The 22,896-nt window shown below is 56.5% G+C and overlaps 3 protein-coding genes across 3 annotated transcripts; 2 read left to right on the plus strand and 1 right to left on the minus strand.

The window, feature by feature from the left end:
* Positions 1 to 242: 242 nt before the first annotated feature.
* Positions 243 to 12,293, plus strand: LIX1L (limb and CNS expressed 1 like). Its single transcript, XM_074164569.1, has 6 exons — positions 243 to 561; positions 6,980 to 7,143; positions 8,189 to 8,329; positions 9,055 to 9,150; positions 10,893 to 10,970; positions 11,955 to 12,293. Exons 1-6 carry the CDS (start codon positions 243 to 245, stop codon positions 12,195 to 12,197), a joined length of 1,041 nt encoding a protein of 346 aa, XP_074020670.1. The 3' UTR covers positions 12,198 to 12,293.
* Positions 12,294 to 15,009: 2,716 nt separating this feature from the next.
* On the plus strand, positions 15,010 to 18,698 carry RBM8A (RNA binding motif protein 8A). Its single transcript, XM_074164552.1, has 6 exons — positions 15,010 to 15,108; positions 15,859 to 15,918; positions 16,171 to 16,248; positions 16,546 to 16,682; positions 16,920 to 17,056; positions 18,117 to 18,698. The coding sequence occupies exons 1-6, from the start codon at positions 15,042 to 15,044 to the stop codon at positions 18,160 to 18,162; spliced, it is 525 nt and encodes a 174-aa protein (XP_074020653.1). The 5' UTR covers positions 15,010 to 15,041; the 3' UTR covers positions 18,163 to 18,698.
* A 1,030-nt stretch (positions 18,699 to 19,728) lies between these two features.
* LOC141475977 (gonadotropin-releasing hormone II receptor-like) lies at positions 19,729 to 21,657 on the minus strand. Its single transcript, XM_074164564.1, has 3 exons — positions 21,172 to 21,657; positions 20,873 to 21,080; positions 19,729 to 20,216 (listed from the first exon to the last, which is right to left on the minus strand). The coding sequence occupies exons 1-3, from the start codon at positions 21,655 to 21,657 to the stop codon at positions 19,729 to 19,731; spliced, it is 1,182 nt and encodes a 393-aa protein (XP_074020665.1).
* Between the last annotated feature and the right edge of the window lie 1,239 nt (positions 21,658 to 22,896).

Consider the following 22,896-nt stretch of genomic DNA (forward strand, 5'->3'; position numbering starts at 1 on the left):
CAAGCGGGTTCTGATTGGCCGCTCCTCTCCGCCGCCCGCCCACTTTCCCTCTCCTCTGCTCTGCCATTGGTGCGCTGCCGCTTTCATCTTCTCCCACCGCCCCGCCCCGAAGCCTCCTCTGCGCTGCGATTGGCCACCAGCCACCGCCGTCCCGCCCCTTTCCTGAGGTGATCTCCACCCCTATTGGCCCCTCCGGGCGGTGAGTGACAGCGGCTGGGCGGCGGGGCTCTCCCGGGGCGGCCATGGAGTCGGTGCGGGCGCAGCGGCTGCAGCCCGGCGTGGGGACGCTCCGCTCCCTCCGCCCCGGCGTTACCGGCGCTTCCGCTCCCCCGGCCCCTCCGTCCGCCATCCTGGCGGCTCCGTTGCCTCCCGCCGCCGCCCCTCCGCCGCCGGCCGGGTTGGGACTGGGGCTGGGGCTGCCGCCGCCGCCGCCCCCCTTGGGGCTGCAGGGCCCCGCCGCCGCCCCGCCGCCGCCCGGTTCCGGGCCGCCCGCCGTGCTGCGGGAAGCGGTGGAGGCGGTGGTGAGGAGCTTCGCCAAGCACACGCAGGGCTACGGCCGTGGTGAGCCGGGGACGGGGGGCTGAGGGTGTGGGGGGGGACCCTGGGAAAAGCCTTTGTCAGCCCCCCCCTCTCTGGGGCTGCCCTCCCGCCGCCATCGCCTGGGGCCGGCTCCTCGGCGGCTTCAGCCCGTTTCTCCCTTCATCTTATTCCCCATCGCCCCCCCTCCCCGGTTGTGGGGTCACCCCCTCCCTTCCTGCATCCTCTGTCCCTGGGGTTGGGGCTCTTTTTTGCCCCCTTCTCCTTCCCTCCCAGCTCCGGAGCCCCGGCGCCCCGTCTCCCTCCTCCCACCTCCATCTCCAGGGCTGGATCCTCTCCAGCTTCAGCCAATTTCTCCCCCCCATCTCATCCCCCCCCCCCCATCTCATTCCCACCCTCCCTGGCTGTGGGGTCCCCCTCACCGTCTATGTCCCCCCGTTAGGGCTTGTTTTTAGCCCCCTTCTCCTTTCTCCCACCTCCGGTGCCCTGTGTCCCATCTGATCTGGGTCTGGGATCCTCTCAGAGGGTTCCCCATCAGCTCCTTCCAGACCTGCGTGGGACTCTCCCCTCCCAGCCCTCCTTCCTTCTTAATTTTCCCTTGTCTGGGATTCCAACCCGTTTTCCTTGGTCCTTGCTACCCTCCTCCCTTCTGTCTTCCTCAGCAGAAGCTTGAATTTTTCCAGGTTTTGCTTTGGTATTGCGGTATTATTGATATATGTCTTGGTTTGGGCCGGACTGGCCCCTGAAACTCTGGAAACACCACAAAAGGCTCCTTGTCTGTGGTTCTGCAGTGGCAGAGTTGGGTATAGAGCTTGGAGAGCAGGTGAGGAGCACGATGTCCCATCAGAGACTGCTGACGCTCACCCGAGTGTCTGCACGAGGGAGAAAAGAAGTGGAAAAAGAGATGTCTCCAAGACTCTTGCTTACAGGAAAGCCATTGAAGGGCTGGAGCGGGTCCAGAGAAGGGCAACGGAGCTGGTGAGGGGTCTGGAGATCAAGGAGAAGGGTCTGGAGAACCTGTGAGGAGCAGCTGAGGGAGCTGGGGGTGTTGAGCCTGGAGAAAAGGAGGCTGAGGCGAGACCTTCTCGCTCTCTCCAACTCCCTGAAATTATGTTGTAGAGAGGTGGCAGCGGCGTTCAGCTGGTGGTTTGCCCATGTGATGGGCTCCAAGGGTGACCCAGGAGGCTTCAATGGTTGTCATTAGGTTAAACGTCATTATTAGGTTCAATAAGCTTTTTGTGCCCTTTGTGGAGACTTTTGTCGCCGTCTGCTGCCGTCTCAACCCTTGTGCTTGGGATCTCCCAGCCCTGCGGCGTGAGCTCGTGTGGTTTGGGCGACCTCAAAGGTGAGCGTGGGGAGGAAAGGAGGATTCCCTGCTCCAGTCCCATCCATCTGGGGCTGCTCGTGCCAAAACCAAGTGAGTAGAATAAAACCGCGGAGCCCGTGGTTTCCCTGGGGCTGCCTTTTCCCTAAGGAGTCTCGTGGTTTCGGGGGTCAAGCTTGAGAAATGTTCACGCGACTCATTTTCTTAGAATGTTTAATGCAAACTTTTGGGTTTATGGGATCCACCGTTTGCAGAGAGCTAATTTGACGTGGTTTTTTGTTGGTCTTTTTTTTTTGCTTTTCTAAATTAGAGAAGGAAGAGAAGGTAGGGGTAAGGAAGGATGTAGGTGACCACGAAGGCAGGTGTAGGAACTTGAGCTGAGGCGAGTGGTTTAAATCTGAGGAGGTTTCCTACTTGTGCTGTGGCTCTAACAGGTGAGAAAGTTGGATAAAGTGGAGGCTGTTGGGTTTTTTTAGATGGTTTTTTATGTTTTTAAGAAGGAGGATTCTTCTTGGGCCATAGCCGTTTGGTCCTGTCTGTAATTCCTTTACTTCAGCTTAATGTGAAGACAAAAAAAAAAAAAGCTCATTTCTTTCAAGGAAGGCAGCAGCCACGAGGGCTCCGCTGGGCAATCCCTGCCCGTTCCCGGTGGCTGTGGTTTTCCCGGGATCCCCCTCGGTTCTGTGCTCTGCGCGGCTGCCCCTTGTCGATGGAAAAAGCCAGGAGGAGAGATGGACGGACTCCGCCGGTCGGTGCTGGAAGAGGCCGTTGCGGGGGTGTTAATTACTCCACCACGCTCCATCGCCGTGGGGCTCCAAGGATTGCCTCAGAGGCGCCCAGTCGTGCGAGAGGCGATGTACGCTTTTAAAAAGAAAGGGGAAAAAAAAAAAAAAAACAACCCAACAAACCAAGTACAGAAGCGAGGGGGGGAAAAAAAGGTTAAAGCGCATATTTTAGTAGCCTTGTGATGGAAAGAATCTTCCGCCCCACCCGAAAGGAGACACTTTGCAACTATTTTGAGTTCCCGACGTGTTCCGGCTGCGGGTCCAACGGAGGCGGTGGCCGGGGTTCCAAATGGTGAGTGCTGGCGGGGGGAACCGCCGCTCGTCTGGCTGCGGAGGAGCCCGGCGCCATGTGGAATCGCTTACTGGGGCTGTATTTAATATGCAAGTCAGATGTGCTGTCGTATACACGCCGCCGGGACGCGGGGGTTACGCTCCAAAGCTATAAACAGATAGGGCTCGATGGTCGGAGCAGGCTCTGCTTTGTGTCTCCCGGCTCCTCTTCCCGGAGCGACGTTTCCAAAGGGGGAGTCTCCGACAGGAGCCGACCGGTGGGGGTTCAGCCTTGCTCTGTAAATCTGCCCCCCACACATGGGTGAGCTTTTCCTCCGTCAGCGTTTCCAGTTCCTGCCCTCACAAATGCAAACAAACAGACTAAAAGGTATCGTCTGGTGCCAATGGTAAGAGTTTCAGCGTTTAGAGCTGGTGGAGAAACTTGATCTGTTTGCAGGCATTGAAAATCGCTTTATTTACGTGTTGTTTTTCCTGTTAAACACGACCTCGTGTGCGGTGCAAAGAACACGGCGCTTCTTTTTACATCCATCGAAACCATCCCCTCGTTTTTTCTCTCCCCAGCCCGAGCGTTGGGTTGTGTTCCGTGCTCCGTACGGGATTCAAATCCTTCAGGATGCGGGAGGTGTCCCTGCTTCCTCGAGGGCCGTGGAGACGTAACAGGAGTTAGGATCCAACCTAAACCATTCTGTGATCCCTTCGGAAAAGCAAAACAAAAAAACTTCCCATCTCCTTCCTCTTTCCCCCCAACGCCGCTATTTTGGGATTTGATGGGAGGAGGGGGTGGGGGGGGTGGGGGGTGAAGGAGCAAGGCTGAAAATCATCGATCCGGTGGAAATTCATGCTAAGATTGTTTTTGCGGCTGCGAGGGACGGTGCTGGAGCCGGAGTGGTGCCGAGGAGAGGGCAGCCGGGCCAGGCTCCGCTCCTAGCGCCGCCGCTTGCTCTCCAGCTCCTTTAAAAGCTATTGTTCTGAAGCCTTTTTAGAGTTTCAATGAGGTATTTTGACACTCTCGTCTCCCAGAACCCCTCCCGCCCACGGCAGCTGGGAGCGTTGAAGCCATTCTGGGACGAAAACCTCTTTTGGATGCTCCTGGGCTCTCTGAACTCTTGCTCCCGTCGCTAACGAAGTACCCAGCCAGCGGCTGGCACAGAGGAACCCTTGTCTTGGGCTGAAAACACAATCCCGTGTCGCACGGCGTTTCCTCATTAACCTGCCCTTAACGCCCCTTTTTCAGACTTCACTAAATTCAACCAAAGTGGGATTTTTTTGGAATTTTCACAGTAATTCCGTGCCCGGTGAGGATTTGCGTTGCCTGATGGAGCTCGGCTGTTTCTTGTGTGGTCACCTCTGTTGCCGAAGGGTCCCTTGAAGCCGTTTATTGAATGGGGCATTGTCTCCATAAAATCCGCTGGGGATTACGTGCGTGAATGACACTGGCCCTGGGAAGGGAATCCGTCGGGATGGGTGGGAATTCTGTCTGGGTACGGGTGCACTGGGAGAACTGGCAGGGAGCTGCGTATTGTTTGGACGGCTTTTTTGTTAGTCTGCAGTGGAAAATTGCCCCCGTTTCGTGTGTCTCATCAACAAACAAAAATAAAAAAGGGAAAAAAAAAAAAAAAACCAACCCAAATTAAACTAGAAATGAATCCAATGTGACTTTTGCTTTAGGAATAAATGCCCTGAAAGAGGAGGGAAGTGCTGGTGACTCCTCGCCTGGCTTCATCTTGCAGAAAGCGATAAAACGAAGTAAAAGGCTCCTGAAAGACCTAAAAAAAAATGCCAGCCCTGCCTGGGCAAGCGAAAAGCTGGGGGCAGGGTGGCACCTTCGCACGTGTCCCCAAAGTCACCTCCCTTTTGTGCCTTACCCCGGGGGACTTGGAGAGGAGCAGCCTGGTCTCGCTCACTGCGGCGTGCGCGGCTCCTCGGAGAGCTCGCAGGGGGATTTGGGGGTATTTTTTCTCCTTTTCTCTGTTAAAAGGCTCCTTTTTTCTAACAGCTCTTGCATCAGTGAGGAGTTGCCGTCGTCTGTTTTGCAGATCCCCTCGCTCCAACGCGGGGATTAGAAAAGGCTGAGAGAGGAGGATTGCTGAGGAAGAGCTGAGTAAAGGCTTTTTCTCCAGCTGCCTGTCAAAAATACTCTTCAGCCCAGAAAAGCAGCTCAGAGCAAATTCGATGGGGCTTAGGGCGTTGGGCGCTACGAGGGTCATTTTTTTCTTGATGAAATGAAGGGTGGGTAAACTCAGAACAGCTCGAAGGAAGTGATAGAATCATAAAATTGTCCAGGTCGGAAGGGACCTTTAAGATCGAGTCCAACCATCAACCTGACTCTGATAAAAACCAGCACTAAACCCTGTCACTAAGCACTGTGTCAACCCGGCTTTTAAATCCCTCCAGGGATGGTGCCTCAACCCCTTCCCCGGGCAGCCCATTCCAACGTGCAATAACCCCTTCCGTGGAAAAATTGTTCCTAATCTCCAACCTGAACCTCCCCTGGCGCAACTTGAGGCCGTTTCTCTTGTCCCATCGCCTGTTCCTTGGGAGAAGAGACCGACCCCCCCTGGCTACCCCCTCCCTGAAAGGGAGTTGGAGAGAGCGAGAAGGTCTCCCCTCAGCCTCCTTTTCTCCAGGCTGAACACCCCCAGCTCCCTCAGCTGCTCCTCACAAGTTCTCCAGACCCTTCTCCTTGGGCTCCAGACCCCTCACCAGCTCCGTTGCCCTTCTCTGGACCCGCTCCAGCCCCTCAATGGCTTTTTTTTGTGGCGAGGGGCCCAAAACTGGACACAGCCCTGGAGGTGGGGCCTCACCAGTGCCCAGTCCAGGGGGACGATCACCTCCCGAGTCCTACTGGCCACGCTGTTCCTTATACAGGCCAGGATGCTGTTGGCCTTCTTGGCCACCTGGGTACACTGCCGGCTCGTGTTCAGCCGACAGTCGACCAAAGTCCTGGCGATTCAAAAATTGAAAGAAGGACAGGGCGGCCTTGTTGTTAGAGCAAACACCTCTAGTTCTCACGTGCGGGTTAAAATAAAAATAAGAGGAATTTAATGTGGTGGATTTGGGCTACTAGCTGATTGCCGCGAGGGCTGTGGGTGGGCCAGCTGATGGGCCCTTAAAGCTGGGTGAGCGCTCAGACCCTGTCTGGCAAATTTAGTGCCTGCTTAAAAAATTGCTTCTGAAAAGACTTGTCATTACCCAAGTCAGCCAGGGCTAACGCTTCAGGCTCTGCTTTCCTCACCGGGATGGAAAAAACACTTTAAGTATAACCAAGCTAATCCTGGTTTTATCTTGTGATTCACCGTTGGGGTCTCCGTCCTTCCCAGGCCCCCGTGGCACAAAGGAGGTTGGCCGGTGAGGTGTTTGCCTTCTCCGCTGTTCCACGCTCCGGTGTGCAGCCAGGTCCTCCCACCCCAGTTCCAGGGAGCGCTGCCAAAAAGCGGCAGCTGGGCAGGCTTCACGCCTCGGGGTCGCCTCTCGCGTCTCCGGGCTGTTGTTTTGAGCCGGGTATGGGATGTTCAACACAAAAGGCAGGTGGTTTCTGTGGGGCTGAGGGTGCACCGCCCAGGTCAGCTGCTTTATTTTTATCTTAAAGGTAAGGAATGTAAATAATTGGGGAGCACCTGAGGCAGGTTGAGCAAACCTGCTGAGCTTGTTGACAACCCTTTAGGGAGGAAAACCGCCTCGCTACCCTGCTGCTCTGCAGCCTTTCCCCAGCCCTCTGCCAAAAGCTTTTCCCTAAGTTAGTTTTTCCAATAAAAGCTTTTCTGTAGGAAGCTTTCTTTTCTAACTCGGTGGTTCTCCTGAGGTTCCTCCTGCTGGGAGAGGCGGGTTTGTGTGGACATCGTGCACCTACAGCTTCCTTTGAAGCCGATGGTTTTCATACAAGACACAAGCGAGCTCCCTGGGGAGGGCCCTGCTCCTGTAGGTGGGGAAAACGCTAAGTTTGTGCCCTTTTGGTTCTGGATGTGGGTGACACCTGAGGAAAGTGGCTTCCCAGGCTCTTGTGTTCTGCGTCTGAACTTGATTTCCATTTCTATCTCCACAGTCAATGTTGTGGAGGCCCTCCAGGAGTTCTGGCAGATGAAGCAGTCGCGCGGGGCTGACCTGAAAAACGGAGCCCTGGTGGTGTACGAGATGGTCCCGTCCAACAGCCCCCCTTACGTCTGCTACGTCACCCTCCCCGGGGGGAGCTGCTTCGGCAGTTTCCAGGTACGAAGGCTCGGCTGGGGGCTGTCCCCACGGCACCGCTCGCTCCCCAAAACCCTCAAACGTGGGTGCCCCGAGAATCTTTCCCCACCAAAATTAGTGCTCAAATACACCGTTAACATTTTCCTGCTGATTTGAAGCACGAGGATGACATGGGTCTGCCTGAAACCCTCTTTAATGTCGAGCTGGCCGGTAAGCGTTGCTGATTGCCTAGAAAACCCCACCCCGCTTCAATCCGGGAAGGTTTGGCTGTAAATTTTACTTTGCTGTACGTTCTGTGTTCCCTCCACGTGACCGACGTGGACCTTTGTGGTGCTGAGGTCAGACACGTGGCATGAGAGAAAACTGTGGTCAGACTGGCTGGTTTTGGTACCTCGCTCTCCTTCCCAGGATTAAGCAGAGATTTAATTACATTATTTAAATGTATGTACAAACTGGTGGAGGAATATTTCCTCGCAAGGGCTCTGGATTTCACCCAGAACCTATTTTCAAGGTGCCAAAAGACTCGAGAAATCAAATCGTGACATTGGATCGATGGTTTCTCCCCTCTTTCTCTTGAAAAGGAAAACGTCCAACCCAAATACCTCCCCCGAAAGATTAAGGTCCAAAAATCACACGAGGTCCTGCTTTTCGGATTCCTTTGCTGCAGTGGCTTTAGGCGGTTACTCTCTAGTCTTGGCTTGAAGAACGGCTCCAAGAGAAACAATTCCTGTCCCTCCTGAAGAGCACGTCCTCGTGCTGGAGAGCCCTTTGGTTTACGTTTCGGTTTTAAGCTCGTTAATTTTTGTTGACGACCCCATCGGTGGCGTTGTCTGCTGCAGATGCTCTGAGTTCAGCTCCTGCCTCGTGGCTGCGTGGCTGAGATGGCTGCGGTTTAAAACTCTCTCCTAATAATTTCAGGGTGGCTGAAAAACACGACTTTCCACATCTACCCGCCGTCACCACCCCTTTCCCACCTCACATCCTGGGGGGAATCGTTCGGAGCGCGGAGCCGGAGGGATCTCTCGCTGTCTGTCTGTCCGTCCTGACGGTATTTCTCTCTCCTCAGTTCTGCCCAACCAAGGCTGAAGCCCGAAGGAGCGCCGCGAAGATTGCGCTGATGAACTCGGTCTTTAACGAGCATCCCTCCCGCAGGATCACAGACGAGTTCATCGAGAAGAGTGTTTCGGAGGCCCTGGCATCTTTCAACGTAAGGTTTCTCCATGCCCAGACGCTGCCATTGCTGGGGAAAAAAACCTCAAATCGCGGGAGGAGACGTTTTCTTTGACATCTGGAACTCTTTACATCAGGTTTTTTTCAGTGACTTCTGAGCGTTAAAACTTTAACCGTAGCTCTAATTCGTGTTCTCCTGCTTCCTCTCCCACACTCTCGAGTCTGATTGTGCTCCCTCAGCTCAGGGGTGGGACAGTAAGACCGAGACATTCATTCATGTGGCCCTTCTGTGACCGGGTTGTCACTTTGGCCAGCTTTCCATAAACCATATCTTTTCCCGAAACGTTCGTTTCTAGCAGCAGGAGCTTTGCATTCTTCTTTTACTGCCCTAATTAGACCTTATCCTGGGGGCAGTTCTTGCTGCGCAATCTCATGGTGCTTGATGGTGCCCAGAGTATCGTAAGAACTTTGAAATCGCCCTCATGGGCTGCAAAAATATCCCATTTTAAGTGGGATTGTCAAAAGCAGAGTGGGTTCTGTTGCTGTGTGAGAGCTGTGGTGAATAATGCAAATATTTGAGGCTGAATTAGGCCGGTAACGCGGCTGGTGGGATGAGGCTGAGGTGTGTGAGGCTCAATCTGAGCTGGAATTGCTGAAGCGGAAGGGATGGAGCAGAAGTAGAGGTAGATGGAGCAGGGGGAGGTACTGGGTGAATCCTGCTCGGTCGGGAACTGCAGCTCAGGTGTGAAATGTCTCTCGCAGGGCAATCGGGAGGAAGCTGATAATCCCAACACCGGGATCGGTGCTTTCCGCTTCATGCTGGAATCCAACAAGGGAAAATCCATGCTGGAGTTCCAGGTACGGTTCAGAATTCAATGCCGCGCTTTGAGGGGTGGTTGGGTCGATTTCTCAGCTACATCTTACATTTTTCTATATCTGCTTTATATTTATATATACATCTGCTACGTCTTTATATTTAGAACAAAAGTGGGGTTTTCCTCTTAGAACACAGCTCAGGATTTGTGGCACTTCCAGGTGCTGTTATAGCAGTGAAATACTTGGAATTGGGCCTCTCTCTAAATGCTCTTTGATATTTGCCCGGCTCAGCAGCGTGAAAGGGTCATGCATTCTTCTGATCCGTCGTTTTCAGGGACACGGAATTTAGGGAACTGGTGCTGGAGGTGCAGGCGATACCTGCGTGGCGTTAACCCAGCCCTTTTCATTTGTGGTTTTTATCCTCTCCCTGTAATGGGGGAGAGATCTCCCTTCCCTTGGGAAAAGCTGGTGAAGATCTTTGATTGTGGAATTAGGAGCCTTGATTACTGTCGTTAGGTGCCCTCAGACCGCAGAGTTATCTGAAATACCCTCGATTCTCTCTCCTTCCAACAAAACATCTGTGAAATGAAAAGCAGAAGCTGCCGAGGGGAAGCTGCTACAGCACTTATGGGCTCTGGGTAGTGGAGCAGAAGGAGTCTGTGCAGAACAGACGACCGAGAACTGAGATTCTTCTGGGCTTTATTCCAGCCTTTCTGGGGAAACTGCTCCTACGAGCAGAGCAGAGCAGAGCCAGGTAAACCAGAGTGTTCAGACCGCTCTGAATTCCGCCTGGGATTTGAGCCTGCTCCTCGTCCCCGGCACGTACAGAGACGTTACGGCAGCGCTTTGAGACTCCTGAACCCTTTGCATTTCAACTCGGGGCTCCAAAAGTAACTCGAAGCGATTCTCGCGCCCCCGAGTTTGACTCCGGGTAACCGCACCGACTGGAACTGGGATTTTTTTTTTTTTTTAGAAGAGGAGAAATGAGACGGTAACTCCGCTCCGCAGAGCCCAGCGGGGTTTGGATGCCTCTCAAAGTCGGCGCCTTAATTCCCCTCGTGTATTTGGGGTTCTTTGCTGCAGGCAAACTTTTCCCCCGGCTGATTCCTTGCCTGGCTCTTTTCCCTTGAATGGAAATAACTCAGTAGGAGGAAGAGAGAAGTGTTTATGTTCATGGTGCTGTTTACACAGCGTGACTCTCTGTTGTGTATGTTCCTCGGGCTGTGTTTGTCTTTGGGAAGCCGGAGATGTTTATGAAGGGAAATTTGGGTGGCCTTGAGAAGAGAGCTGTTTGCTTGGAAAACGTGGGATTGTCACCCGCTCCGGCTGGTGGGGTGACGTGGAATCTGCCAGATGACAGAGTCTCTCTCTCTCTCTCTCAGAATCCTGAAATCCCCGGGGCAGAGAGAAGCCTCAGCTTGCTTTGTCTCCTCCATAATCCACTCATCTGCCCGGGGGATTGTTGTCTGGGGGGGTGGCTGAGCCGGGCTTTGCCCTTGGATCCCGGCTCCGAGGACGTTTGGTGCCTTCCCCCTCCCTGCTTCTGGGCTTTTCTTGTCTTTTTACTAAATCTTAACTCATTAAGGCTGGAAACCTTTTGTTTACGGCCCCCAGAGCTTGCAAACATCTTCCGTGATCCCTCCCAATGGCAAAGGACCGGGGCCTGACGCCGCAAAATCCTTCTCGCCTCCTTGTTCCTGTAGCTGGAAACTCCTTTGTGAGGCCAAACCCTCGTCCCCGCTCTCCCCCGTGGCCTGACTGTCCCCCGCTTTTTGTCACTGCAGGAGCTGATGACCGTCTTCCAGCTCCTGCACTGGAACGGCAGCCTGAAAGCCATGCGGGAGAGGCAGTGCTCGCGGCAGGTGAGTCCAGATGCCTCGAAACATCATCTTTTAAGTGGTTTTTCTTAAGTTTTAGCACCGTGTGTCCCGTCTGGTGACTCGTCTTTCCTAAACCGCCCCTTTTCACACCACTGCGTGGTGCGGTCGACACGCTGGAGGGAAGGGATGCCATCCAGAGGGACATGGACAGGCTGGAGAGGTGGGCTCGTGCAAACCGCATGAAGTTCAACCAGGCCAAGCGCAGGGTCCTGCACCTGGGACGTGGCAATCCCAGGCACAAATCCAGGTTGGGCGGAGAATGGACTGGAGAGCAGCCCTGAGGAGAAGGACTTGGGGGTGTTGGTGGGTGAGAAGCTCAACATGAGCCGGCAACGTGCGCTGGCAGCCCAGAAAGCCAACCCCATCCTGGGCTGCATCAAGAGAAGCGTGGCCAGCAGGGCGAGGGGGGGGATTCTCCCCCTCTACTCTGCGCTCGTGAGACCCCACCTGGAGCATTGTGTCCAGTTTTGGAGTCCTCGACACAGGAAGGACATGGACCTGTTGGAGCGGGGCCAGAGGAGGCCCCGGAGATGCTGGGAGGGCTGGAGCCCCTCTGCTGGGAGGGGGGGCTGAGAGAGTTGGGGGGGTTCAGCCTGGAGAAGAGAAGGCTCCGGGGAGACCTTGGAGCCCCTTCCAGTCCCTCAAGGGGCTCCAGGAAAGCTGGAAGGGGGGGGACTCTTGATGAGGGAGGGGAGCGATGGGATGAGGGGGAAGGGTTTTAAACTGAAAAAGGAGAGATTTAGGTTAGATATTGGGCAGAAGTTCTTTATTTTGCGGGTGGTGAGAGCCTGGCCCAGGTTGCCCAGAGAAGCTGTGGCTGCCCCATCCCTGGAGGGGTTCAAGGCCAGGTTGGAGGGGGCTTGGAGCGACCTGGGCTGGTGGGAGGTGTCCCTGCTCGTGGAACTGGATGATCTTAAAGGTCCCTTCCAACTCTAACCGTTCCGTGATTCTGTCCCTTGTCCCCAGGAGGTCCTGGCCCACTACTCCCACCGCGCGTTGGACGACGACATCCGCAACCAGATGGCCATGGACTGGGTGAACAGGGAACAAACCAACCCGGGGGCCCTTTCCAGAGAGTTGGCTTCTACGGAGAGAGAGCTGGACGAAGCCCGGCTGGCCGGGAAGGAGCTGCGTTTCCATAAGGAGAAGAAAGACATCCTGATGCTGGCGGCCGGCCAGCTGGGGGGCACGCACCCCCCCAACTGCTAGACTCTGCCCCCTATCCCTGCGACTCCTCCCGCCTCACCTTAAAGCATGTTAACGCCTCTTCCGGCCCGTTTGCACATTTTAAAGATCTCTTTTTTTAAAAAAAAAAGGCAAAAAAAAAAGCTCTTGTACAGATTTTTGTAAACCTTAATACTTGCTTCCAGACCCCTCCTGTCCCTTTTTTTTTTTTTTTTTTTTTTTTTGCATTAAAATGCAGCCTTTTTGGTATTACCCCCCAAAGCCGTTGGTACTACGGAGTCAGCATTCCCTGAAATTCCACTTCCCTCTGGAAAGCTGCTGTTCCCCGGAGCTGCTGGCATCCAGACTTGCTTTTTATTTTTTTTTAATTATTATTTTTGCTTCTTATAGTAGAGGAGGGGTCTCAAAACTTCTTGATGAGCACACTAATTAAAAAAGAAAACCCAACAAAACCAATTAACTGACACCTTCTCTTTAACCCTACGAGGGCAAAATGCTCCCAAGGGTGGAAAAGGGATTAAAAATTGGGATTTTGGTAAATCCCACCACATTCCAGTCCCGCTCCCGCCAGGGGCAGGATTCACCCTCGCCCTGTTGGGGGGTTGTGGCTTTCCCTGCTTTCCTTTTCCCTCCTGGAAAAGTTTATTCTCTGAGTAAATAACGCAGCTAATTACTAATTAGGAGGCCCTGGGGTTAATAACGGATTGGATTTGGCAGTTTAATTAAATCCGTGCCAGATGGAGCCTCCGGCTTTTCCATCCTCTCCGTGTCCTTGCCGTGCTCAGCCCAGTCTGGCCGTGTGGAAATGCCCAAATCCCATGAATCCCCGACCAAAATCCCAGTTGATTTTGCTGGAAACGGAGCGTTGTTTTTTTTTGGGGGGGGGGGGCGGGGGGGGAAATATCTCGCAAGAAAGGAGAGACGGAGGCGCTGTTCTCTCCGGAGCAGCTTCCAAACCAAACGTCAACCTTGGCCTTTCCAAGGAAGGTTTCCGCGCCAGAGTTTTGGAATTCGGGAGCAATAAGAAGGGGAAAACTCATTTTTTTTTTTTTAGGCTTTGTCAACTAAAAACTGCATTTAAGCCTTTTTTAACAAAAAAAAAATTCATCCAGAGCCGGCCCCCACCACCCAAAGCTCCGACGCTTCAGAAAAAAGGGGTCTGACCTTTTGCTGTGCCCGATTTACACCCCCCAGCTCCCTCTGCAGCCAAAAAATAACAAGTTTTGGGGTGAATTCTTAGGATTTTTGGTAGGTTGAGCAGTTCAGGTCAGATCCCACCAAGGGGAGGAAGGGAGGGCTGGACAAAACCCTTCGGAGCTTCTTCCCGCAACAAAAACCTCTAGATGCACTATTTTTTTAAACAAATAATTCCTTATTCTTTCTACACCTAACCTTACTAAATCTATATAATGTTTAGAGTTTTAAAAAAAAAAAGCCCTTTCTGACTTTAAAACGTTCCTGCAGCTCAAGTTCAAGGTCATTCCCCAGTCCCAGGGGAGGCAGCGGCGGCCGAAGGGGAATTTCCGTTGAAGACAGACCTAAATTTGCCTTTTTTCAGCGCAGTTTTGAGCTTTCTCCGGTACAAACCCTCGGGGCAGCGGATCCGGCCGCCCCTGGGAATTCCAGCAATATTTTTTTTTTTTTTGGTTTTAAAACGGAGATTTTTAAAAAAAAATTAAAAAAAAAAAATAAAAATAATCACATTATCTGTAGGTATTTTAGTTTTGTATCCTCGTCCCAACCAGCCTATTGGGGGGGGGGGGTGTTATATATATTTTTTATATGCAGCCTCTTTACACAACAGTATTAATGTTTAACGCCTTTATAAATGTGATTGTAAATGGTGGGGAGTTTGGTGGGGTTTTTTGTTGTTGTTTTTGGGGTTTTGTTTGTTTGTTTGTTTGTTTTTACAGCCTTTATAATTGGAATTTACTCACTCGCTGTAGGAATAGCGCGGGCTCCGACGTCTCTGCTCCGGGCTCGGTGTCGTCCCTGGGGGGGTGACGCCGTCGTTTATCCCACATCCCGGCCCCACAAAGGAGGGACACCCCCCCCAAAAAAAAAAAAACAAACCCCGAAACCTCCTCTTTTTTGTGGCGTTTACGCGCGGGGATTTTAACGTTTGTAGCAAAACTCTCTGCGAATCCCCCCTTGTGGGGTCGTCCGCGTGTCCCCGTCCCCCCCTCAAAAAAATTGGGGAGAATTGTGGTGTTTCCCTTGGTCCCAGTGGAAGGGAAGAGGAAAAAAAAATTATATTCCCTGACCTGAGGAAAAAAAATCATAAATTAAATTTTTGGGGAATTGGGGCGCCAATTTTCAGTCTGGGGTTCCTCTGGGAAGGGGGTAAACGAACCAGTCGGGGTTTTTTAGGATCTAAAACAGGTCGTTCTCCTTGTTCGGGCTGGGTAGTTAAATGCAAAGCTGACAGGATAAATCGCCGCGCGTCGCTGCCCTTTGTACCTGTGATTTTATACAATAAAACCATAGATTTTTGGGGTCGCTGTGGTGGCTTCTCTCTTCTTCTGGGGCCGACCGTGGCCCCAGCCTCTCCCTGGGATCTTCCCTGCCCGGGGGCTCGCACCTCGGGAGCAGCCAGGCTGGTGCCACACCGGGGGGTGACAGAGATCCCAGTTTGGGCCCAGTATGTCCCCAGTTTGTCCCGGTTTGGGGGTCGGGGGTGGGGAGAAGGGATGAGGCGCCTCGCCCTTCCCATTGTGGCGGCTCGGGCGGGACGAATTGCTCTGACCTCCCCAAGATGGCGGCGGGAGCGCTTCCGTCACGCGCCCTTCTCAAGATGGCGGCGCTTCCGGCGCGCTTCCCGGCGTGCATTGCGGCGGCGGCGGCGGCGGCGGCAGAGAGAGCGGCAAGATGGCGGACGTGCTGGATCTTCATGAGGCGGGAGGCGAGGACTTCGCCATGGACGAGGATGGCGACGGTGAGAGCAGTGTTGGCACTGGCCCCTAACGGCCGGGACCCACTGGCCGGCCCGGCCCGGCGCCCCCTCACCGCGGGGTCCCGCCTCCTCCCGTTTGGGGCCCAGCTCCCCGCCGCGCCCGCTCCCACCGGGGCCTGTTACCCCCTCTCCCGTGTCGTTCCCCGCTCTCGGTCGCGGCTCAGCTCGTAGCGCTGCGCCCGGATCCGTTACCCCGGCTTTGGGCCCGTCCCGCCGCTCCCTGACGGGTCCCGTCCCCACTTCGGGGTGCCCAGGTCCGGCCCGATTCCTCCCGCTCCCCACAGGCCTCGGTGCCGGCCCTGGGGGGTCCTGTCGGGCTTCGGGAGGGTCCTGCAGGCCCTGTGGGGCTCCTGCTCGGCCCTGGGGGGTCCTGCCTGGTCTGGGTGGGCTCCTTCTCGGCCCTGGGGGGTCCTGTCGGCCCTGGAGGGGATTTCTGCCTGGTCCGGGGGGACCTGATCGGTCCCAGGAGGTCCTGCTCGGCCCCGGGAGGGTCCTGCCTGCTCTGGGGATTTCTGCTGGGCCTGAGGGGGTCCTGTCCCATCTGGGTTGGGGTTCCTTCCTGGTCTGAGGGGGACCTGATTGGTCCTGGGGGGGTGGGTGGGGTGTTCCTGCCCTCTCTGTGGGGTTCTGCTGGGCCCGGGGGGCCTGCCTGGCCTAGGGGGGGGCCTGCCCAGCCCGGGGCCATTGTCTGCATCCCCTCCCTGGTTCCGACCCGTTCCCCTCTCCCTGCAGAGAGCATCCACAAGCTGAAGGAGAAAGCCAAGAAGCGGAAAGGCCGAGGCTTCGGCTCAGGTGAGGAGCACCCGATGCACCCAACCCTCCTGCACCCACCGGGCGCTGGGGGGGCCCCCACCTCTTCAGCCCTCGCTCCCCCAGTTTGCCTTAAACACTTGAGAGAGGGGGATCGTGCGAACCCCCAGCTGCCTTTGTGCTTTGGGGGGGTGTGTGTGTTAAATGGGTTTGTGGTTGCCTGAGCCCTGTTGCTCTCGTGGGTGATGGCACCACTTGCCCATTTCTCTTTCCCCCTCCCTTCGCTGTGCCCAGAGGAGGGCTCACGGGCCCGCGTGCGCGAGGACTACGACAGCGTGGAGCAGGACGGGGATGAGCCGGGCCCGCAGAGGTGTGAGTATCACCTGAGGCGCCTCCCCAGCCCTCACCGTGGGGAGACAATGGGGGAACGTGGGGTGTTCGGCTCCATATCGGGGTTCAGACCCTGCTGGGACAGAGCCTGTCCCCTCCTTCCTGGGATTTACCTCAGGCTGAGCCAAGAGCGTTGGTCTCCAGGGCTCCATCTCTCCTTCGCACCCCTGTATGCCTTGCTCTGTGCTTCAGCACAGCTTTTTTGGGGGGGACGACACCCCTTCCCTGAGACCCCCACGCCCTGTGCTCGGCGTCACTCTTGTCCCTCTCGCACCGCAGCGGTGGAGGGCTGGATTCTCTTTGTCACCGGGGTTCACGAGGAGGCGACAGAAGAAGACATCCACGACAAATTTGCGGAGTACGGCGAGATCAAAAACATCCACCTCAACCTCGACAGACGGACGGGCTACCTGAAGGTAGGAGGGTCCTTCGAGCCCCCGGGTGCCTTTGCCACCTCCCTTTTGGTGGCAAAGGGTGTTGGAACTCAACCCTGTGGCACCACCTGGGTGCAAAACACGCTTGTGCTTCCCCTTCTCTGTGGAGGCCGGGATCAAACAGGGCTCAGGGAGGGATTTTTCCCGTGTCTGGCCCCTCCTGGGGTCTCCCCCCGCCAGAATCGTCCGCGGCTCATGCTCCCTCCTCTCCCCCCTCAGGGATATACTCTGGTCGAGTATGAAACCTATAAAGAAGCGCAGGCGGCCATGGAGGGGCTGAACGGGCAGGAGCTGATGGGGCAGCCCATCAGCGTGGATTGGTGCTTCGTGAGAGGGCCCCCCAAGGGGAAGAGAAGGTAAGAACCAAGCCGCGGGTGAGAAAACTCTAGAACCTGGAGTGAAGAACGGGATTTGGGTTGGAAGGGACCTTTAAGATCATCCAGTTCCACGGGCAGGGCCACCTCCCACCAGCCCAGGTTGCTCCAAGCCCCCTCCAACCTGGCCTTGAAACCCCTCCAGGGATGGGGCAGCCACAGCTTCTCTGGGCAACCTGGGCCAGGCTCTCACCACCCGCAAAATAAAGAACTTCTTCCCAATATCTAACCTAAATCTCTCCTTTTTCAGTTTAAAACCCTTCCCCCTCGTCCCATCGCTCCCCTCCCTCATCAAGAGTCCCCCTCCCCAGCTTTCCTGGAGCCCCTTTAGGGACTGGAAGGGGCTCCAAGGTCTCCCCGGAGCCTTCTCTTCTCCAGGCTGAACCCCCCCAACTCTCTCAGCCCCCCCTCCCAGCAGAGGGGCTCCAGCCCTCCCAGCATCTCCGGGGCCTCCTCTGGCCCCGCTCCAACAGCTCCGTGTCCTTCTGCTGTTGGTGGCCCCAGAGCTGGAGGCAGCACTGCGGGGGGGGTCTTCATGGGTTGGACCCCATCAGGGTCACACGGGGCCACCTCTCCAGCCTGCCCAGGTCCCTCTGGATGCCACCCGGTCCCTCGGGATTGTCACCGCCCCACTCAGCTCAGTGTCACCTGGAACCCCGCTGAGGATGCCCTTGTTCCCCTTATCCGTGCCATCAGTGAAGGTGTTATGGTCCCAGTACGGACCCTTGAGGGACACCAGTGGTTACTGGTTTCCACTTGGACATGGAGCCGTTGGCTCTTTGGCCGCATCCATCCAGCCAACTCCTTCTCCATCCATCCATCCATCCATCCATCCATCCATCCATCCCTCCCTCCCTCCCTCCCTCCCTCCCTCCCACCCACGGACCATAAAAAGGGCCCTACAGAAGTCCAGGGAGATGACATCAGTTTGTCCACTGATGACATCACTTCTCCACTGATGACGTCATCATGGAAAACCACTCAATTAGTGAGAGTGAAACCACTAAACTCCGATAAACCCCCCCCCCTCTTGCTCTTCCAGGGGCGGGCGCCGGCGGAGCAGGAGCCCCGACAGGCGACGCCGATGATGGACCCTCATCCCTACCCGTGCGTTCCATGTCCAAACTGGGAGAACTGGGAGGGGAAAAGGGGCCGGTGATGGGGGGGGCGGGTTTGTACTTTGGGGCATTTGAGGAACAGTTCATCGCTTCGGCGCATTCGCTCCTTCCCAAGATTTTATTGTTTTCAAGGAAAAAAAAGGGGAGGGAAGAAGCGACGGCTGAGGTTTGGGGCGGGGGGGTGCAGCCCCCTGAGCCCGGGGACGCCCCAAACCCCCCCCATTTTTAAGCATTTTATTACCCCTGGGAGTGAGGGGGCGTTTTGGCCTCTTTGGTTTTTTTTTTTGGAGAGAAATTGGTTTTCTACCCCCACCCCCGGGGCAAGCGCTCCTCAGTCTCCCGAGGGATTTATTCCGGGGACTTTACGTTTGCGCCTCGACTCGGCCTTTTAAAGAACTGGGGTTTGATGTAAAATCCTCCTCTCGTTAGTTTGTTATTTGTCCTTAATTAAAACATTCTGAGAAGCCGGAACCGAGCCCCGGCTCCTTTCCTGCCTCTTTATTTTTACATTCGCCTGAAATCACTCAGTGGCACCGGCACCGGCCGCGGGTCTCGGGGCTGGCGGGGGAACAACTTCATAGTTGGAAAAAGCCATTTTTTCCCTTAAAATAGTGTTGGGAAGCGACGGGTTTATTTGGTCACGGGCTGTTTTCTGGCAGATCAACGGCTTTTCTGCGCCCCTCGGCTCCGGGAGCCTTGAATTCTCCCCATGGCCCTGGCGCACGATTGAAAACCAGGGGTTTTTACCCCAAAATACCCCCCCCCGTTGCAGCTTTTAAAGGAATTTCTGCCCCAGATTTTTCCTCTCTGCCCGACACGGCGCCCTCTGTTTCTATGGGTTTTGTGTCTCTATTTTCTTTGGTTTTCTGTATTTTTGTTTCTGTATTTTCTTCGGTTTTTTATATATTTGTTCCTCTATTTTCTTTGGGGTTTCATATTCTGTATTTCTCTATTTTCTCTGGGTTTCCGTATTCTTAGTTTCTCTATTTTCTTTGGGTTTTCTATATTTTTGTGGCTCTATTTTCTTTGGTTTTCCATATTCTTTATTTCCCTATTTTCTGTGGTTTTCCATAGCCTTTATTTCTATATTTTCTTTCCTTTTCCGTTTTCTTTAGTTCTGTGTTTTCTTTGTTTTTCTGTATTTTTGTTTCTCTGCTTTCTTTGGTTTTCCCTATTTCCTTTGGTTTTCCACATTCTTTATTTCCCTATTTTCTTTGTTTTCCCACATTCTTTATTTCTCCATTCCCTTTGGAGAATTTCCATTGGAGAATCTCCATTCCCTTTGGTTTTCCATATTTTTGTGTCTATATTCTCTATATTTGGGGCTGGTGCCACGAATTCCTTCCCGGCGCGGAAAGGTGTCGGTGATCCCACGGCGCTGGCTACTCTTAACCTCCCCCCCCCTCCCCCGGCCCAAAGACCACCTTCCTGCTGGGAAAATACTGGGAATTTATTCTCGAGTGGCTTCGTGGTGGCTCAGACCCCTCGTGTCACCCCCGTCCCGTCCCTTTTTTGGGGACCGGCCGGGTCTCCCCGTCACATGAAACTCTCCACCGTCCCCCCCCGGCACCTCTGGCACCCCCTGCCCGGCGGAGCTGCCCCCGCCATCACTTCCAGCTGGTGTTTTCCGGCTCCCCCCGGGCTGTTCCCGCTTTTCCGGGCCGGCACGGCCACGGTGGAGACGCGGAAGGAACCGGTGAAGGTGGAAGCCGCCTCCTGGTGCCGGCGACGGTGACAAACCCCCCACATCTCCCTCCGGAACCGCACGGTGAAGAGCCCATAGACCAAGGGGTCCAGGCAGGTGTTGAAGAGGCCGAAGAGGAAGAGGATGTGGCTGAGGGACGGCGGCACCTTCTCCCGGGTCAACATCTCCGGGGAGAACCAGTACCAGAGGCCCAGGAGGTAGTAGGGCGTCCAGCAGACGATGAAGGTCAGGACGATGACGATGGACATCTTGAGCGTGCGCATCCTGGCCCGGGGGATGTTGTTGTAGGAACGACGGAGCTGGATCTCCTGGGGGGAGGCTGCGGGGCAGGAAGAGGCACCCAGGGGGTTCATTAGTGCGTTGGGTTAACGAGGTGGGACCAGGAGGTGGGACCAAGAGGTGTGGGGCCAGGAGGTGGGATCAGGAGGTGTGGGTCCAGGTGGTCAGACCAAGAGATGGGGCCAGGAGGTGTGGGACCAGGTGGTGGGGCCAAGAGGTGGGTCCAGGTGGTGGGACCAAGAGGTGGGTCCAGGAGGTAGGACCAAGAGATGGGTCCAAGAGGTGGGACCAAGAGGTGTGGGGCCAGGAGGTGGGATCAGAAGGTGGGATCAAAAGGTGTGGGTCCAGGTGGTCAGACCAAGAGATGGGGCCAGGAGGTGTGGGTCCAGGTGGTGGGGCCAGGATGTGTGGGACCAAGAGGTGGGTCCAGGTGGTGGGACCAAGAGATGGGTCCAAGAGGTGGGACCAAGAGGTGTGGGGCCAGGAGGTGGGATCAGGAGGTGTGGGTCCAGGTGGTCAGACCAAGAGATGGGGCCAGGAGGTGGGATCAGGAGGTGTGGGATCAGGAGGTGTGGGGCCAGGAGGTGGGACCAAGAGGTGTGGGTCCAGGTGGTGGGGCCAGGAGATGGGACCAGGTGGTGGGGCCAGGACCCCAGGGAGGTAAGAGGAGAGTGGAGGAGCCTTCGCGGCGCTCACCGCGGGCGTCCTTCTTCATCCTGCCGGAGATAGCGAGGAGGATGCGGCCGTAGCAGAGCACCATGATGAGGAGGGGGAGGAGGAAGAGGCAGACGAAGGTGAACATGTTGTAGAGGGTCTCCTGCCAGTGCGCCCCGAAGCTGCCCACCGTGGCGCACTGCACGAAGCGCCGCGGCCGCCGCCGCCTCACCCTGCGGAACACGAAGGCCTGCAAGTGGACGGGGAGAGGGACATCAACACCCTTCCTCCCCTCCCTGCTGCCCCCACCATCATCATCATCATCATCATCATCGTCCCACCTGGGGCAGGGCCAACAGGGCGCTGAGCCCCCAGGCCCCCCACAGCATGGCCTTGTTCCTCCTCTCGGCCCGGCCCAGCGCCAAGGGGGTGACGATGGCGGCGTGGCGGTCCAAGGCGATGACGACGGTGACGAAGGCCGAGGCGTACATGGCGGCCAGCTTGAGGAACATCAACCCCCGGCAGGCGGCGTCCCCGCCGTACCACTGCACGGTGACGTTCCAGGCGGCGTCCAAGGGCATCACCACCAGCGTCACCAGCAGGTCGGCCGCCGCCAGGTTGGCCATCAGGACGCGGACGCGAGGTGGCCGCCACCGAGGTGACCCCCGGGCCACCGACCAGAGGACGGCCCCGTTGCAGCAGGTGGAGGAGAGGAAGAGGAGGCAGGTGACGGCCACCCGCACCTTGGCCGCCGTGGAGAAGGTGGGCAGGGGGACGGGCTCCTCGCCGTCGCAGCTCCGGTTCCCCGCCGTCCCCGTGACGTTCATGCCGGCGGTGGCCGCCACCGCGGGGCTGGGAGCCCGGGGACCCGTTGGGCTTCGTCCCCGCGGCAGGACGTGGTGACGCTGAGCATCTTTGCCCCCGATCTCCCGGCCGGGGTCCTGCTGCTCTGTCCTGAGTTTGGTCAGGTCTCAGCCTGGGGGGGGGGTGGCCCAGGGCGATGGGTCCCCCGCTCCTTTCCCACAGTAGGACGTGGCGCATAAAGGAGCCCCCTCCCAGGTTGGGGACAGTGGCCTTGTGTGTGTCCCCCCACCCTCCCCGAGGACCCCCCCCCCGCTTCTGGGAGCACCCAAGGGTGCAGCTCACCCCCAGGAGCCCTCAGCACCCAGCGGGACGAGGCTGGTCACCACCCCTGTCCCCCGCTGTCACTCCTGTCCCACCATGTCCCCCACTATTTCCCCCCCCCCCCCCCGGTGTCCCCTGGCCAGCCCAGGGACTCCTTCCTCCTCCTCCCCACTCCTCCTCCTCCTCGCCCGGGGAAGAGCCCTGCGGGGGGGGGGGGGCAAAAAATCCCTCTTGTCACCGAGAAGGGGACAGTGGGGGGGTCCAGTGGCCGGTCCTCGTGTCCATGGAGGAGCCACCTCCTCGTGCCCGGCCCCCCAGGGACCCCCCCTTGTCCCCTGCAGGGTGGGTTTAGCCAGCTTTGGGGGGGGGGGGAGGATGCCGAGGGTGGGGGGGCCTGTCCCATGTCCTATCCCCGGCCCTGTGACGGTGTCCTTCACCCCAGGGTCCCTGTCCCCAGCGGTGTCCCCCCCCATTCCCCAGCAGCACCCCAGCCTGTCCCCCCAGCCCTGTGGGGTCGTGTCCTGTCCCCTGCCCCCCATCCCAGCAGTGTCCCCCCAGCAGTGTCCCCCAGTGCTGCCAGTGTCCTTGTCCCCACGGTGTCCCCCAGCAGTGTCCCCAAGCCCTGGCAGTGTCCCCCAGCAATGTCCTGAGCCCCAGAAGTGCCCCACTGTGACGGCCCCAGCCCCAGCAATGTCCCCAGACCCTGGCAGTGTCCCCTCAACGGTGTCCCCAAACCCTATCAGTGTCCCCCAGCGGTGTCCCCAGCCCCAACATTGTCCCCCAGCAGTGTTCCCAAGCCCCGGCAGTGTCCCCAAGCCCCAGCAGTATCCCCTGCTGATGTCCCCAAGCCCCGGCAGTGTCCCCTCAACGGTGTCCCCAAGCCCCAGCAGTGTCCCCCAGCAATGTCCTGAGCCCCAGCAGCGTCGCCAAGACACAGTGGT

This window comes from Numenius arquata, chromosome 27, assembly GCF_964106895.1.
Source record: "Numenius arquata chromosome 27, bNumArq3.hap1.1, whole genome shotgun sequence".
Taxonomy (NCBI): domain Eukaryota; kingdom Metazoa; phylum Chordata; class Aves; order Charadriiformes; family Scolopacidae; genus Numenius; species Numenius arquata.

What these genes read in the sequence shown, in the direction of transcription:
- LIX1L (XM_074164569.1), top strand. Translation starts at nt 243, where the DNA reads ATGGAGTCGGTGCGGGCGCAGCGGCTGCAGCCCGGCGTGGGGACGCTC. An exon ending in GCTGCTTCGGCAGTTTCCAG is followed by an intron (nt 7,144 to 8,188) that starts GTACGAAGGCTC and finishes CTCTCTCCTCAG; the next exon opens with TTCTGCCCAACCAAGGCTGA. An exon ending in AGAGGCAGTGCTCGCGGCAG is followed by an intron (nt 10,971 to 11,954) that starts GTGAGTCCAGAT and finishes CCTTGTCCCCAG; the next exon opens with GAGGTCCTGGCCCACTACTC.
- RBM8A (XM_074164552.1), top strand. Translation starts at nt 15,042, where the DNA reads ATGGCGGACGTGCTGGATCTTCATGAGGCGGGAGGCGAGGACTTCGCC. An exon ending in CATGGACGAGGATGGCGACG is followed by an intron (nt 15,109 to 15,858) that starts GTGAGAGCAGTG and finishes CTCTCCCTGCAG; the next exon opens with AGAGCATCCACAAGCTGAAG. An exon ending in TGAGCCGGGCCCGCAGAGGT is followed by an intron (nt 16,249 to 16,545) that starts GTGAGTATCACC and finishes CTCGCACCGCAG; the next exon opens with CGGTGGAGGGCTGGATTCTC.
- LOC141475977 (XM_074164564.1), bottom strand. Translation starts at nt 21,657, where the DNA reads ATGAACGTCACGGGGACGGCGGGGAACCGGAGCTGCGACGGCGAGGAG. An exon ending in CCCTGTTGGCCCTGCCCCAG is followed by an intron (nt 21,081 to 21,171) that starts GTGGGACGATGA and finishes GTCCACTTGCAG; the next exon opens with GCCTTCGTGTTCCGCAGGGT. An exon ending in GATGAAGAAGGACGCCCGCG is followed by an intron (nt 20,217 to 20,872) that starts GTGAGCGCCGCG and finishes CCTGCCCCGCAG; the next exon opens with CCTCCCCCCAGGAGATCCAG.